The 15,027-nt window shown below is 46.6% G+C and overlaps 1 protein-coding gene across 1 annotated transcript; it reads right to left on the bottom strand.

Annotated features, from left to right (window-relative positions):
* Window positions 1-1,323: 1,323 nt before the first annotated feature.
* LOC123407912 lies at window positions 1,324-11,301 on the bottom strand. The gene is made up of 3 exons (XM_045101156.1): window positions 10,965-11,301; window positions 10,718-10,823; window positions 1,324-1,856 (listed from the first exon to the last, which is right to left on the bottom strand). Exons 1-3 carry the CDS (start codon window positions 11,150-11,152, stop codon window positions 1,503-1,505), a joined length of 648 nt encoding a protein of 215 aa, XP_044957091.1. The 5' UTR covers window positions 11,153-11,301; the 3' UTR covers window positions 1,324-1,502.
* Between the last annotated feature and the right edge of the window lie 3,726 nt (window positions 11,302-15,027).

The raw sequence follows: 15,027 nt of genomic DNA, 5'->3' as shown, positions 1-15,027 counted from the left end.
CCTTGGCTCGGCCGACCCCTTGAGGGTCCTTGGACCCCAAGGCAAGGTCCCCCCTCCCTCCTTCTATATATATGGAGCAATTAGGGCTGATTTGAAACGACTTTCCCACGGCAGCCCGACCACATACCTCCATAGTTTTTCCTCTAGATCGCGTTTCTGCGGAGCTCGGGCGGAGCCCTGCTGAGACAAGATCATCACCAACCTCCGGAGCGCCGTCACGCTGTCGGAGAACTCTTCTACCTCTCCGTCTCTCTTGCTGGATCAAGAAGGCCGAGATCATCGTCGAGCTGTACGTGTGCTGAACGCGGAGGTGCCGTCTGTTCGGTACTAGATCGTGGGACTGATCGCGGGATTGTTCGCGGGGCGGATCGAGGGACGTGAGGACGTTCCACTACATCAACCGCGTTCTCTAACGCTTCTGCTGTACGACCTATAAGGGTACGTAGATCACTCATCCCCTCTCGTAGATGGACATCACCATGATAGGTCTTCGTGCGCGTAGGAAAATTTTTGTTTCCCATGCGCCGTTCCTCAACACTTTCCTCAACGGCGATCTCACAGAAGGAGTGTATGTAGAACAACCCCTCAGCTACGAGAAGAAAGACGAACAACCGAAAGTTGACAAGCTCAAGAAGGCACTTTACGGGCTGATGCAAGCGTCAAGAGCTTGAAATTCAAAGTATGGTCACGCTGAGGTTCAAAAGATGTGCCCTCGATGATCTAAGGGACAGTCTACAAAGCACCGAAGAAGAGGTGAAGATTGAAGACACGATCAAAAAGGAGTGTTGTCATCGAGCTACGGACGAGCCGACGAAAATAAAGACGGTCCATAAAATGTTGCAAGGGACGACAAAGGCCATGCCGATAATAACAATTATGAGAAGCAGCAATCGTGTTTGGGACCTAGGTTGAAAGTAAGGACATCGTGATTAGGGGATGAATGTGAGTTAATCACGTTGTCCTGTACACATAGGATTAGGAAAAAAACCAAACCAAACCGAGTTCTAGTAGTATTAGGGTACCTAGTCCTAATCTATTTCCATAGTCCTTTGTGGATGTATATAAAAGACACCTTAGGATGTTGCTTGTAGCATCAGAAAAACGAAAAGACAAAGTTAACAGGCTCGATACGAGCCTGCGGCCACCGATTCCTTTTGTTTACACGTCCGATTCCTTTTGTTCACAGTTTCGTCGACGCTGCCAAGTTACGAGTTGATGATACTCACGTACTTGTATACCACGAAAGTGCAACCATCCAGTTGCTTGTGTGCTTGCTAGCTTGCAAGTACACGTTGTAGATCTTCGGTGATTGCGATTATTTGATCTCCGGTTTAAACGTTGTAGATCTTCGGTGATTGCGATTATTTGATCTCCGGTTTAAAAGCCAACAGAAACTACACCCTGCTGCCCACACTTTATTCATACGCACACTCTCATATCAATGTACAAAAACCACGACTCCACGGAGCGCGCCACCATTCAGCGGCCGGGCCTCCCACCCCTTACGCGCACGATATATGCGCCACCTCCTCGCCGCCGACGCGCTGCATCGCCGGGTTTGGCGCCGGAATGCACTGTGTGGCCACTGCCGCCGGAGCAGGGGGCGCTTGTGCCGCACTCATGGGCAGCTGCTGTTGCTTGACGGAGGGAATCCTCTTGCAGGCGGCCATGGCTAAAGTCTGGTCGACGAGCGGGACGACCGGGAGGTTGTCGCAGTTGCAGATCTCGATCATGAAGCCGTCAGGGTCGTGGAAGAAGATCTGGTCCACGTAGATGCCGCCCTCCTCCACGCACCGCTGGATGTACGGGATGTCCAGCTCTTTCAGCCGCCGCTCCACCGCCACCATGCTCTCGCACTGCAAACAAATACGCATTTTACCGGCATTAGTTTCAGAGAAGTACCCTGTGTATTTGACGAACGAAAATTAAACTCAGAAGTGGACTTCCACATTCTTCAGCTAGTGAGACATTGTGACTCAGCATCGAATTCGTTTATGTGAGGTGAGGTCGTGAGTAGACCTGGAATCCATCGTGCATGCCAGAGCAACCCGTGCATCACGGCGGAGCAAGAAACCAACGTTCATGTGTCGTGTACGTACGTGCACACATGAGCCCGGCCCCGACGGTCGTTGTCGGCCACCGATGTAGTAAAATGAGCTGTCACCATGATTGACCCACAGAACCGATCGATCGCACACAACGGCACTGTCACTGCCAGTTCGCGAAACACATGCGGGACGTCGACGGCCACAGGACACCGTCCTTGAGCCGTCTTGCGGCTGGGACCAAGCTGTGGTCAATCATCAATGTGGAGGCAAAATTGACAAAAATGATCCCTCGGGAAAAGAACTCAAGGAGTGATCCCTTAAAAAAAAATATGTCACCCGGCTGACCTTTTTGTGTGGCGCCTGACACCTAGGCGCCACACTATACTGTGTGTCGCCTAGCCGTTCGGCGCCACACCCCCGACCACCTGGCAGGGAGGGCCCATCCCCCAGGCCGTGTGACACCTAAGCCTCAGGCGTCACACATTGTAACGTGTGACGCCGAACGCTTAGGCGCCACACATTGACTTAACTGGTCACGGGCCAGCCCCCTCCCCACCCCCTCCCCATTCCCCTCCCTCATTCAAACAGCAACGGCGACGGCTGTCTCTCTTCGAATCCCTAATCCCCTCCCCCATCTCCTTCAGATCTGGTGATTTCTTCCTTGAATTGACCCCCAAGGTAATCTCCTCCCCCATCCCTTCCGTTTCCCATCCTTCTATCCAAGTGTAATAGGTTTTTGTTGAGTAGATTGATTTGAGTAGGTTCTTAGGATTTGACTAGTTAGGATATGAGTTCTTAGAATTTGAGTAGTTAGTATATGAGTATTAGGAGTTAGTATATTAGTAGTTAGTATATAAGTATATGAGTAGTAGTAGTTCATATTAGTAGTTAGTATTAATAGTTAGTATTAGTAGTTAGTATTAGTAGCTTGTATTAGTAGTTAGTATTAGTAGTTAGTATATGAGTATATGAGTAGTAGTAGTTCATATTTGTAGTTAGTATATGAGTATATGAGTAGTAGTAGTTCATATGAGCTCTTAGGATTTGAGTAGTTAGGATATGTAGATTAGTGGGTTAGTATATGAGTAATTTTTTGAATATGAGTATTTTTTTGTGATTTGTAGGATGGTGTGGCTTCTGAATAATGTTTATGACGTTGAACACCGGACCTATTTCATGTCGGAGAAGAAAATGGTAAGTAGAAAATGATTAGTAGATGAGTAATTTTTTGAAAATGTAATAAGCACTTGATATCTTCTTCTCCTATCTGTTTGCAGGAGCTTACGTCCTTGAAGATCCGGTCTCATGGGCCATCGTCTGTAATGCAGTACGATGAGCGGTACACCCCATACATCGAGATGACAGGACTCCTTCCATTCGTGCATCTTGTGAGTCGGTCAACGCCCAATCTGAACGCTGCGGCAGTCACAACACTTATTGATCATTGGAGGCCGGAGACACATAGTTTTCACCTCCGGACCGGAGAGATGACGGTTAGTCTTCAAGATGTTTCCATGATCGCCGCACTTTCGATCGAGGGGAAGCCTCTTTGTATGAGCACTGATTCCGAGGGATGGCGGCAACAAATGGAGGCTCTTATTGGTATGTCGTCGCAGGAGCCGGAGGTAGAAGATGGAGGGAAGAAAGATAGAGTCCCGACCGGCGCTCCTTTCACTTGGATTGCCGCGAACTTTGCTCATTGTCCTGAGGACGCAGATGACGAGGTGATCCAGAGGTATGCTCGCGTATACATGTGGTACGTCATCTCTAGGACTATCTTTGCTGACGGCACTGGCAAGAATGCTCGATGGATGTGGCTAAAGGCGTTGACTGTTTTCGACAACAAGTTCAGCTGGGGCTCGGCCGCACTGGCTTACTTGTATCGGCAGGTAATAAATTGTTAGTATTAAGTACTCTCTGTTATCTTTTTCTGCTAAACTGATGCATGTTTGTTGTTACTTGTAGTTGGATGATGCTTGTCGCAGGACGACAAAGGACGGTGGAGTTGGTGGTTGTATGCTCCTACTTTCAGTATGGAGCTGGAAACGCCTACCTGTTAGACGCCCTAAAAGCTCACAGTGGAATACCTGGGATGACCATGGCAACCCTGTACGGCAACCTGCATGGGCTTACAAGTGAGACTTGGTATCGGAGGTGGCAAGCGAAGTGAACCTATTGTACAAGCAATACACCAACGAGATGGATTCGCTTACCCCGAGCAGGTAAGATGGTTTCAGAGTTGACTTCCAGCTTTTATGTTGTGAGTAAAATAAATTATGCCTTTTATGTTGTGTTGTAGGTGGAATGGCAGCCATATGGTGTCGGGCCAAACTTTGGTGATGCACACACGTTCGAGCTCAACCACTATGCGTGCAGGAAAAACATCTTTGCCTAATGCGTTGTCCCCTTATATGCAATTGGGCGGTTGAGTTTCATCTCCCGCGTCGTGTGATGCATCAATTTTTCAACCTTTGGTGGAAACGGGTAGCCGTTTGGGAGTCAGCCTTCCGTGATTGAAATACCATCCATTTGTCAACCTTTGGTGGAAACTGGTACTTATACTTTTTCTTGTTCTCTCCCGCAATTTGATCATCTGTTTCTTGCGAGTACTTTAGGTATGCTCTCAACTTGTCGAATGTGTATTGAACTATTGTCGTCACCGGCAACGCACGGACACCCTTCAACACCCGGTTAAAGCATTCTGCCATGTTACTTGTCATTTGACCATATCTTCGACCATCTTCGTCATAAGCTCGTACCCACTTGGCCCGAAGTTCAATGTGCCTATTCAGAAACTCAAGCCCACCTGCATCAAGTTTTTTGTTTACAAGCAAAGCATTGTACAATCTTGCAAATCATTTGTTCGAAAATGCTTGACAACAATCTCGAAGATCATCCGCCAACTCCTTGCTACCACATGCCCGATAGAAGTTTGCACAGAAATGCCTCATGCACCATCGATGATGCAAAGGAGCATGGCCGGGAATGACAATGTCAACTGCGTTAAGTATGCCTTGATGGTGATCCGATATGACACATATTTCCCTCTCAAACGGTAATACTTTGGTTCTCAAAATATGCAAGAACCATTCTCAGTTAACATTGTTCTCTGCCTCAACCAAAGCAAAAGCCAAAGGCATTAACCGGTTATTGGCATCACTTGCTATTGCAACCAACAAAGTGCCTTTGAATTGTCCGGTCAAAAACGTGTCATCAATGGAGATGACAAGACGACAGTGTTGGAAAGCCCTCACACATTGCTCAAATGCCCAAAATGCACGGCCAAATACGCGGACCCTATTTCCATTGAGAATCCTTGTTTTCTCCCATACGGCTCGACCACATGAACCATGCCCAGGTTAGTGTGGGCAATAGCTCCCAACAACCTAGGTATGCGGTTGTATGCTTCCTCCCAATCACCATACAACATCTTGAATGCGGCTTGCTTTGCTTTCCATGCCTTACCATATTTCACCTCGTAGTGAAAGAGGGCTTTCACAAGATCTTGTACGCTTTTTATGCTCATTGTAGGAAGAGAGGAGATAGAGTTGGAAAGCCTATAAACGATGAACTCGGAGGTGAGTTGTCTATGGATTTGCGACGAAAGGGCACCATCAACCCTCTTGCCTCGACACATGTGAGGCATACAACTGACAATGTTTCATCCTGGCCCTCCTTTCCATGGTCTTGCACGGACGATCCAAGGACACCCTCTATCCTCACATGCAACCGTGTAACGCAACTTCATGTTTGAATGAACAACTTTGTGTGGCCTATAATGCGTAACAGAATATCCATCCAACCACATCTTCAGTTCAAAGAATGTTTCGAACTTTGACCCCGGCAAAATAATATTCTTCCCATGTGTGTTCCAATGAGAAGGTGGCCTAACTCCAAACAATATGCCTTCGCCTCCGTCAACCACGGCTTCATCCGCAAGGCTAAGATCCTCGAACAATGGTGTCCGGTGATCACGCTTTAATACCTTCGTGAAAGCTTCAGCCTCCTTTGCCGTGAACCCTTCCTCATCAACTTCTTCATCAGGACTCCCATCGTCAGACTCAGAGGCATAGCCACGTGAATACGAAATAGAATGGTCCATTGTCTAATAGAATGGTCCATTGTCTCTTGCAAATTATATTTGTTCAAATCACCAAGATTGTTGTCATGAAAAACATTACCATCATTCTCATCATCATCGTGCTCATCATTAGCCTCTACCAATGGTTCATGTTCAATGTTGACCTCTTCGTTGGCCTCATCGACACAAGAAAGAGGTTCAATGTTCGCCTTTTCGTTGATGGGTGCAGGAATAGCTTCAACAATCGAAGAGGCAACCCGGTTCAAATCCAACAAGTTAGGAACATTTATTTTGATGGCAAATAACTCTAGAGCCTTGTCTAGTGATTCGGCCAACGTATCCTTGTATGCAAGCCAACGTTGCTCGAAGTTGACACGCATGGTCTTCCAACGAAAGTGTATTCCGAATCCTACATTATGCCTACCATCAAACTCAACTACATCACTAGGGTCCATCCAATTCAAATCCTTTCGGACTTGTTCCAATAATTCACCATAGCTAGGACACAAATTGAACACTATGTCAAGCTCATCCGGGTCCGGATCAATATTGCCTTTTAAAAAGGCATCTTTGTCCACGTGATGAATATAAACACATGTTCTTCTCATCCCTAAACAACAAAACATAGAACTTTTTTATAAGCAATCATACAATTACAATAACCCTAGCCTAACTTCCAAACAACCATAACCCTAACCCCATCATAACCCTAACACAACCAAACATCCCTAACCCTAGCCTAACCATAGCCTAACCCTAGCCTAACCCTAAAACAACCATCATGCAAACATCCAAACAACCCTAATCCTGACCCCATCATACCCCTTATCCTAACATACAAACAAATACAACAATATCATATACATTTCATATTTTATGAAAAACTAGGGTTTCCTTAAATTTGCAAAAAAAGACCACAAAAGATTTTTCTTTGGATGAGAATGAGGGGAGAGGTGGGGATTACCTTAGGAGAGTGATTGGACAACAAATGCCCGGTCCAAACCTTCAGATTTGATGATTTAAAGAAGGATTTGAGGGAGGGGCCAGTGGCTGAGAGAGGGGGCTGGAGGAGGGGGTGGGGAGGGGGCTGGCCCGTGGCCAGTTAAGTCAATGTGTGGCGCCTAAGCGTTCGGCGCCACACATTACAATGTGTGACGCCTGAGGCTTAGGCGTCACACGGCCTGGGGGGTGGGCCCTCCTTGCCAGGTGGTCGGGGTGTGTGGCGCCAAACGGCTAGGCGTCACACAGTGTAGTGTGGCGTTGGACGCCACATAAAAGGATCAACCGGGTGACATATTTTCTCTGAAGAGTCATTCCGTGAGTTCTTTTCCCCACGGGTCATTTTTGTCAATTTTGCCCAATGTGGATGTGTTTGCGGGAAAAGGCTTTGGAAATGCAACCCCTGCTCTGTTGGTGATGGAGATGACTGCCACGGGTGACCAGTTAGGGAAAGACATGCAATCAAATGCATATATGCGTTCTAGAGAGTTCCACAAGCAACCCTCTTCAGGCTAGGCCTTTTTGCTGGTTCCGAATCTAGACCACATATGCATGCTGCAACATTTTGGAATACAACGCAAGAATTGTTAGCTATAGAAATAGATTACGCCGTCAAACGTCTGGTATGACAAATTATGTTGTCACGAGGATGACAAATTCCTTTATATAAAATTCATCCCCCCCAAAAGATGGCAATTTCTTGCCATTTTCAGTTTTTTCCTAGGAATTGCCATCCTCACCACAACGTAATTTGCCATAACTTTTTTTTATATTTGCCAAGCATAAAATTCACATCACATTTTTATCACTTTGTGTATCGCTCAACTTCAAACTTTCCATATTTGGAAACACCATAGGGAATTATATATTTTTTCTCACCAATGATATATATGCCTAAATTATAGTGTAGTATTTAAACTATGAATACTCTTTTGATGCTCCTCTCCTCACGCCGTCCCCGCGAGCGACCGGGGGGAGCCTAGATCTGCCGCCCCTCGCCCCTCCCCTCTCCTCCGCTACTCCTCGTCACTATCGACACAGGTTCGACGGACAAAGCCCGCTCGGCCTAGGCGGCGGCGTGGCCTTCTACTCCTCCTGCCCGAGGATGGCGGTATGTGACGCTTACTTCTAGATGTGGCGAGGCGCGATCGTGAGGCTCGTCGGTGCGACGACACATGCTAACAACGGTGACTGCCGGGCTACGTTGCAGAGAAATTTGATCGTTTGCCCCACTTTACTTCTCAATTTGATAATTAGCCCCCTGAGAGGCTCCCGGGTAGGGCTAGGGCCACTAGTCATTGAGACAACCCTCGGGCAAATCGTCCAAGCCCTTGTAAAATGGGTCAAATCATCCAATCCCCGTATGTGGCATCGGCCTCTCCTGGGCTGGCGGTCGGGTCTGGTGTAGGGTTCTCCGATGGCGCGATTAGGGCTTGCGGACGACCTTGCTGCTCGCGCGGCGCGACTGCTGGCTGGTCAGGCAGCGACGACTGGAGCCGACTTCCAGTCGCTGGTGAAGATGACGGCGATTCATACACAAGACTAGTGGACAACATCTTTGAAGAGATCACCGTAGAGAAGTTCCAGACCGCTATCTATTACCTTAAGGAAATCCTAGATCGGTAGATCGAATGACGACGGTGTTCTTCGTTGTTTCCTCCTTGGGGGAGTCAGTCCTGGAAGTGTGCATGGGCTCGAGGGACCAGTGGACAACATCTTTGATGGAGCGGTGTTTCATCTTACGCATCGACGACTATGGATCTCAACGACAAGGCGTAGTGAAGTCTCGACGTTCGATGTGTGTAGACAAACTCGCCGTGGAGGATGGCGCTATCTGACTAGTGGTGGCGTCGATAGCAGAACTGACAAGCTCATGACGTCAGTATCTGCTCTGAGAATGGATCAGTGAAAGACGACGACGACGGTCTCTGAGTGTGCGTCGGACTGGTGTGTGCCCAGACCAAATATATGGCTTGACTAGGGCCTTCGATTTTAAATGTTAGGCTTAGGTGCGAGGTCTGTTTGCTATTAAGCTCAGACTATCGGCACATCTTCGCCAATTGAATAGAAATAGCGACAAATGTTGTCAAGATGGTGGCTTCAGACTTATTGATATACTCTCTCCGTTTCAAAGTACGTGATTTAAATTGACTTGACTTTGTACTAAAGTTAGTATAAAACTGAGTTATTTTTCGAATCACTTATTTTAAAACGGAGGAAGTACTACTTGTAAGATTTTGTTCAATAATTAATAAAATGACTACATGCATCATCAAGATGCAGATACTGGAGGTCTTCCCCCTTTTCTAAAAAATGATGAGTAATGTAAATTTCTAGGTTGAAATGGATTTTAGCGATCCTAGAATTACTTCTACTCTATTGGAAGAATAATTTTTTTCCTTCGTACCACGTGTTGGGCGAATCTTGTGTCACCAACGTGCCCAACCAGTTCCCAGAGATAGCATGGCTACCAACGAACCGATTGAATACCTATTTTCAACCGGAAGTGATGTTCTAATCCCGACCTGAGTTGAGGTGAACAGTAAAATCAAAATTATTGAAAAATTTCAAATATTTTGTGTGAAACTTTGATAAATATTTTCATAGCTTGCAAAATTTTATCATCATATGACATTCGTGGCAAGAAAAAACAAAAAAAGCTCCAAAATTTTGCAAAGTTTCACACAAAAAAAATCAGGAATTTTTAAAAAGCTTCATTTTACTGTTCTCCCGAGCTTGTGGGAGCTCGGGATCAGGACAGCTGCGTCCCACTTTCTACATCCATTTCTTCATGCCTATCTACCTTTGTCACCGTGGACAGCGGCTTCCACGGTAAGTGCATGGATGTGACGCGCAAGTACTGGATTCACACTTTGACAGTCACATCCACTTCGTTGCGAACACCACCACGTCCATTTGCTGGCTGTGTACCACATGCATCCTGCCATGTTGTCTGCCTCCGCCCCAGGCTCCGTCGCGTTTCGTTTAGAATACATACCTCGTTTAATCACTGGCTTGTTTTTCTTTCAAAGTTCGGTTAAGGGTCGCGACGAACAATTTCCGTCCGCATAAAGTTTGTGTTGAGAGCAACCCTCGCATGTGCAAGCAAGGGTTGTATAAACGTGACGGACATAAAAAGGAGCTAACGACGACGCAGAACCTGTCTCGCCTACGTATGGAACAAGTTAATTCCTCTCGTAGGAAGTTATCCGTTACAAATTTGTTCAGTATCTCTAGGAGGAAACGACCCGGTCGATGACGAGACATCCGTGTGGCTTCATCAACCTCAGGATGCTGTACCGGCTTACTGTCTTGCAGATGCTCATGAAGACAGAGTATGCATGTCATTGAGATGAGTGTATGTGAACATATACAATTGTACTGTTTTTTATGTGAGCATATAGAATTGGTAATGTTATCTGGCAAGCAAACGCATTTTTCTGGCATATATACAATTATACCGTGTTCAATAAAAAGGAAGACAACTGTTACAATCTTTCAGTCAGGGGCGACATATCGTGGCCATCTCAGACATAGCAGCCGACTGCTGTGTTTGCAACTAAATCGTATTAACTACGTACATACGTACCTGGAACGAGATGTGGTTATCCTTGGGGTTGATCTCCTTCTTCGCCGGTAAGCTCTCGCGATGCTCCGACTGCAGCAGGTGGACGCCGACCCCGTAGTTGAATAGCCTTCACTCGCAGTAACAAGAAGAAAGCCACCATCAGAGATTCAGAGCAGTGCAATCAAGATTCAGTATATTTTTTTTTTAGAAAAGGATCAAGATTCAGTATACGTATGTATATATGTTGATGTTGATCCGGTTAGATTACCATGCGCCGTCGAAGTCGAAGGAGCCGGGGCGGCGGATGGGGGTGAACCCGAGGACGTTCATGTAGAAGTCGAGCGACTCCTTCACCGACGTGCAGACTATGCTGATATGGTTAAGGGACGACAGCGGCAGCACGCCGCCCTTGTCGCCGCCACCGCCGCTCACCATAGCCGCCGTCGTGTTTAGCATCCTCACTGATCACTTGCGGTCCTTGCCGGTGGCCGGAGGATTCGTCGCTGTCCAACAATGGACCGAAGCACCGATCAATCAAGCAAGAGAGAAAAGCAAAATCGAAATGATCTACCACTCCACTCTCGTTAGCAATGGATGCAGCTTCAGTCGCGAATGCAAGAGGGAGAGCATGAGCTGGAGTTGTTCTCCTTTATATAGCTGCGCGGGTGCAGCGGCTGCTGACACGTGGCTCCACGTCATCCTCATCTAGACCGTTCGTGGACGTCCACTCTGGCTTAGCGTTTCATGCTCAAATATTTGGCACAGAGACGATATTAAAAGGAAAACTCTATCCTTCCACCGACGGATTTTGTTTTTCGCGTCCACCGTCTTCTTTGTTCGCCACGTGGCCGGGCGGAACGAGCCGTTTTTCTGAAACAACTCCATTGTTTCAGGATGTTTCCTGCAACTTAGGAGTAGTTGCAGAACGAGGAATACAGGCATGGCGACGACGGCTTCCACGGGAAGAGCTCGCCGGCGGCCCCGCCGCCGGCCGCCGCCCCGCCGGCCACCCCGCCGGCCGCCCCGCCACCGGCCGCCTCGCCGCCTAGAGCTCGCCGGCCGCCCCGTCGCGTAGAGCTCGCCGGCCGCCCCGCCCGCCGCCTAGAGCTCGCCGGCCGCCCCGCCGGCCGCCCCGCCCCGCCGCCCCGCCGGCCGCCCCCGCCCCGCCGCCAAGAGCTCGCCGGCCGCCTCGCCGCCTAGAGCTCGCCGGCCGCCCCGCCGCGTAGAGCTCGCCGGCCGCCCCGCCCCGCCGCCTAGAGCTCGCCGGCCGCCCCGCCGGCCACCCCGCCCCGCCGCCTAGAGCTCGCCGGCCGCCCCGCCGGCCGCCCCGCCCCGCCGCCCCGTCAGCAAAAAATTCTCCCGCAAAAACGAAGGAAAAAATCCTGCAACAAGCAAATTGTTTCTGAAACTCGACCGTTGTTTCAGGATTTAATGGATCCAAAGTTTATTTTTTGCAACAAAGCGATTGTTTCTGGAACTCGAACGTCGTTTCAGGAATTAAATCAGGAGCGGATCGGACGGCTATGGGCGAGATCGAACGGCTGTGGAGGTGATGGATTTTTAGTAAATATCCACCGGTGGATTGGTAGCAGCCCCCATATTAAAAACGCTTTTTGTTCATGGGAAGGTTCCTCGTAGTTTCCACTAAAAGAATCTATAGTACGTATCTTAAAAAGTCCAAACTAATAAAAAGAAACTGACGATATACGTACACATTATTTCACACACCACCAGCTACCATCAATGTTCAAAAAGAATAACAAACACTAGAATCTGCCAAATATACAAAAGATAATGGAACCTAAATCTTTTCTCCGCGTAAAGAGAACAAAAGCTGAAAAAAGAAACGTTATTTGTGCTTATGCTTAGAGCACTAGCTTTCGGTCGGAGCTCCAAACCCCATTAGCCTCGGGTCCAAGTAAAATCGAGACCAATGTGAAGCATTGGTCCCGGTTCGAGCTGTCAGGGCCTCGCGGGGCAATAGTCCCGATTCGGTTCGATGCATTAGTCCCGGTTCATGCTAAACACCGGGACTAAAGATCCAGCGACTGACATGTGGCGTGCCGCGGTGGTGGCAACCGTTCGTATCCCCTTTAGTCTCGGTTGGTGGCTCAACCCGGGACTAAAGGTCTGACACGTGGCATGCTGCAGTGGTGGCAACCATTCGTATCCCCCTTTAGCCCTGGTTGATGGCTCAACACGGGACTAAAGGTCAGAACGGTTCGCCTCCCGCGTCGTTTCGAGCGATGAAAAACACGAACCGAAGCAGAGTTGCCATTTCTCTGTTTCTTCTTCTCTCTCGCTCTCCTCTCTTCTTTCCCTTCTTTTCTTCCATCATGCCAACCACTCGCTACGGGAGGTGCTCGCACATGGCATGACCAAACTCAATGTCGTGTACACGAACGACAGCGTCATGGTGTCGGATTTTCTTTCCTATTTCCAGGAACGACTTCAAGAGACGGAGGAGAATGAGAATTTCACAGGGCTTGATCTGGAGTACACGGCCAATCAACAAGGTGTTGTCGTCATCCAACTATGTTTCAAGAGACATGTCATGGTCTTCCAATGGGCGAGGTAAGTTTTGAGGCTTTGTTTGATCCAAGGTTATGAAAATTTCATATAGTGATCTAGGTTCCATTGTATAGCAATATGCATTTTCTATGTTTCATTGGATATCAATTGCATATAGTGATCTAGGTTCCATTGGATAACAATACATATATGTCATAGTTAATTTATGCAGTTTCTATGTTCCATTGGATAAAAATGTCATAGTTAATATAGTTTAAAAATATTTAAGAATTGCAACAGTAAGTAAGAAAAATTCCTCAATTAACCTGCATGTTGCATGTTAATGATATCTGCTGATGTTGGACAATTTTCTGTACTAAAAAGGTTGAACGAACAAAATGTTGCAAAATCTAGGAAAGCTTAGAAACGAAATGAAAAAATTATCATTCAAGTAGAAGCATGTAGCAAGATGAGAGTGCCATGTTCATGGTTTTCTGTATAAAAATGCAGTATGAATTGCATCGTTCAAAATTAGGCATGTTACTGTGTTTCAACAATAGAAAACTTAGGGAGATGTAGATGTTGCAATGTCCCCAACTAGCATTGACAACCATGTCACAAACAATGGTAATGATGGCCATTTCCTGATTTGCCCCTAGTAAATATTGCATTTACTAGGAAAAGCTAATTTGTAGTATAAAAACATGATCAACAAACATCAACTTTGCTTTTAGTAATCTCATAGTTATAGCAGCAGGTGTAGAAGCATTTTATTTAGCATCATGAGATGGCAAAAGAAGAAGATAAAAAACTAAAGTTATACATATTTCATGCTAGAAGCAGTAGTACTACATATTACCTTCTTTGTCGACAATCTTGTACTTTTCCCGCAAGAATGATACAAAATTTAGGTTGCTGAAGCTAAAGTTGTAGTGAAACAATTTTCCTTGTTGCAGAATCCTAGAATATGTTCTATTTGAATCCTAAAGATCAATTTCTCTTTAGTTGTAGTGAAACAATTTTCCTTGTTGCAGCAATATGTAACATTTGTTCCATTTTAATTTGTTATTGTTGCAGTAGTGACAAACATTGTCCAGAACTCATGGACTTCCTTCACAGCGACATACATTTTGCTAGTGTTGATATAAGGAACGACAAGCTCAAGATGAGGTAGAGCTTTGGTATTGAGATACCAGCTCACTGCCACATTAATATCCAAGACAAATTCAAGCTTCAACATGAGAGGACTTCGATGGCTCATATGGCAGTCGCCTTGATCGACGAGGAGTACGTTGATATGAAGACCAAATTCCCAAGGCATCAGCACATAAAGTGGGAGATGACCCCACTTGACGGTATCAACATTGAGTATGCAGCAAAAGATGCATACGTTTCATACGAGTTGTACCGCAAGAATCGAATCATGAACTATGGCCAGCGTCACCTCTCACCAGCACCAGCACCATCAGTTTGGGGACTTTCTGATTCAGGCAAGTAGTGTTCACAATGGCGAACACTTGTATATATATCTGGGCTAACTATTATTATGTACTTCTCGGACGAGTATTATTATGTACTACGTGGACCAATTTATGTCTAGTTTCTGTTTGTGCCATTAGTTTCCAAATTTGAATGGTTTAACCCTTTCCAACTTCATTTGCTACTTTTCATGGTATCATGCATTTCGACCACATATATAGCACGCTTCATTTGCATGGTTACGACCAAAGCGATCATAGGCAAGGGATTGAAATATAAATCTATGTAATGTATTAAACTTCATGTGATGTGTAGTAATGATTGAATTCGATGAATTATTT

The sequence above is a fragment of the Hordeum vulgare genome, chromosome 1H (genome assembly GCF_904849725.1).
Source record: "Hordeum vulgare subsp. vulgare chromosome 1H, MorexV3_pseudomolecules_assembly, whole genome shotgun sequence".
NCBI lineage: Eukaryota > Viridiplantae > Streptophyta > Magnoliopsida > Poales > Poaceae > Hordeum > Hordeum vulgare.
This window is presented reverse-complemented; position numbering and strand designations above follow the sequence as displayed.

Excerpts from the sequence above, each read along its gene's own strand:
- LOC123407912 (XM_045101156.1), bottom strand. The coding sequence starts at position 11,152 with ATGCTAAACACGACGGCGGCTATGGTGAGCGGCGGTGGCGGCGACAAG. Across the intron at positions 10,824-10,964 it reads TTCGACTTCGACGGCGCATG|GCTATTCAACTACGGGGTCG; the intron begins GTAATCTAACCG and ends CTGCGAGTGAAG. Across the intron at positions 1,857-10,717 it reads ATAACCACATCTCGTTCCAG|TGCGAGAGCATGGTGGCGGT; the intron begins GTACGTATGTAC and ends ATTTGTTTGCAG.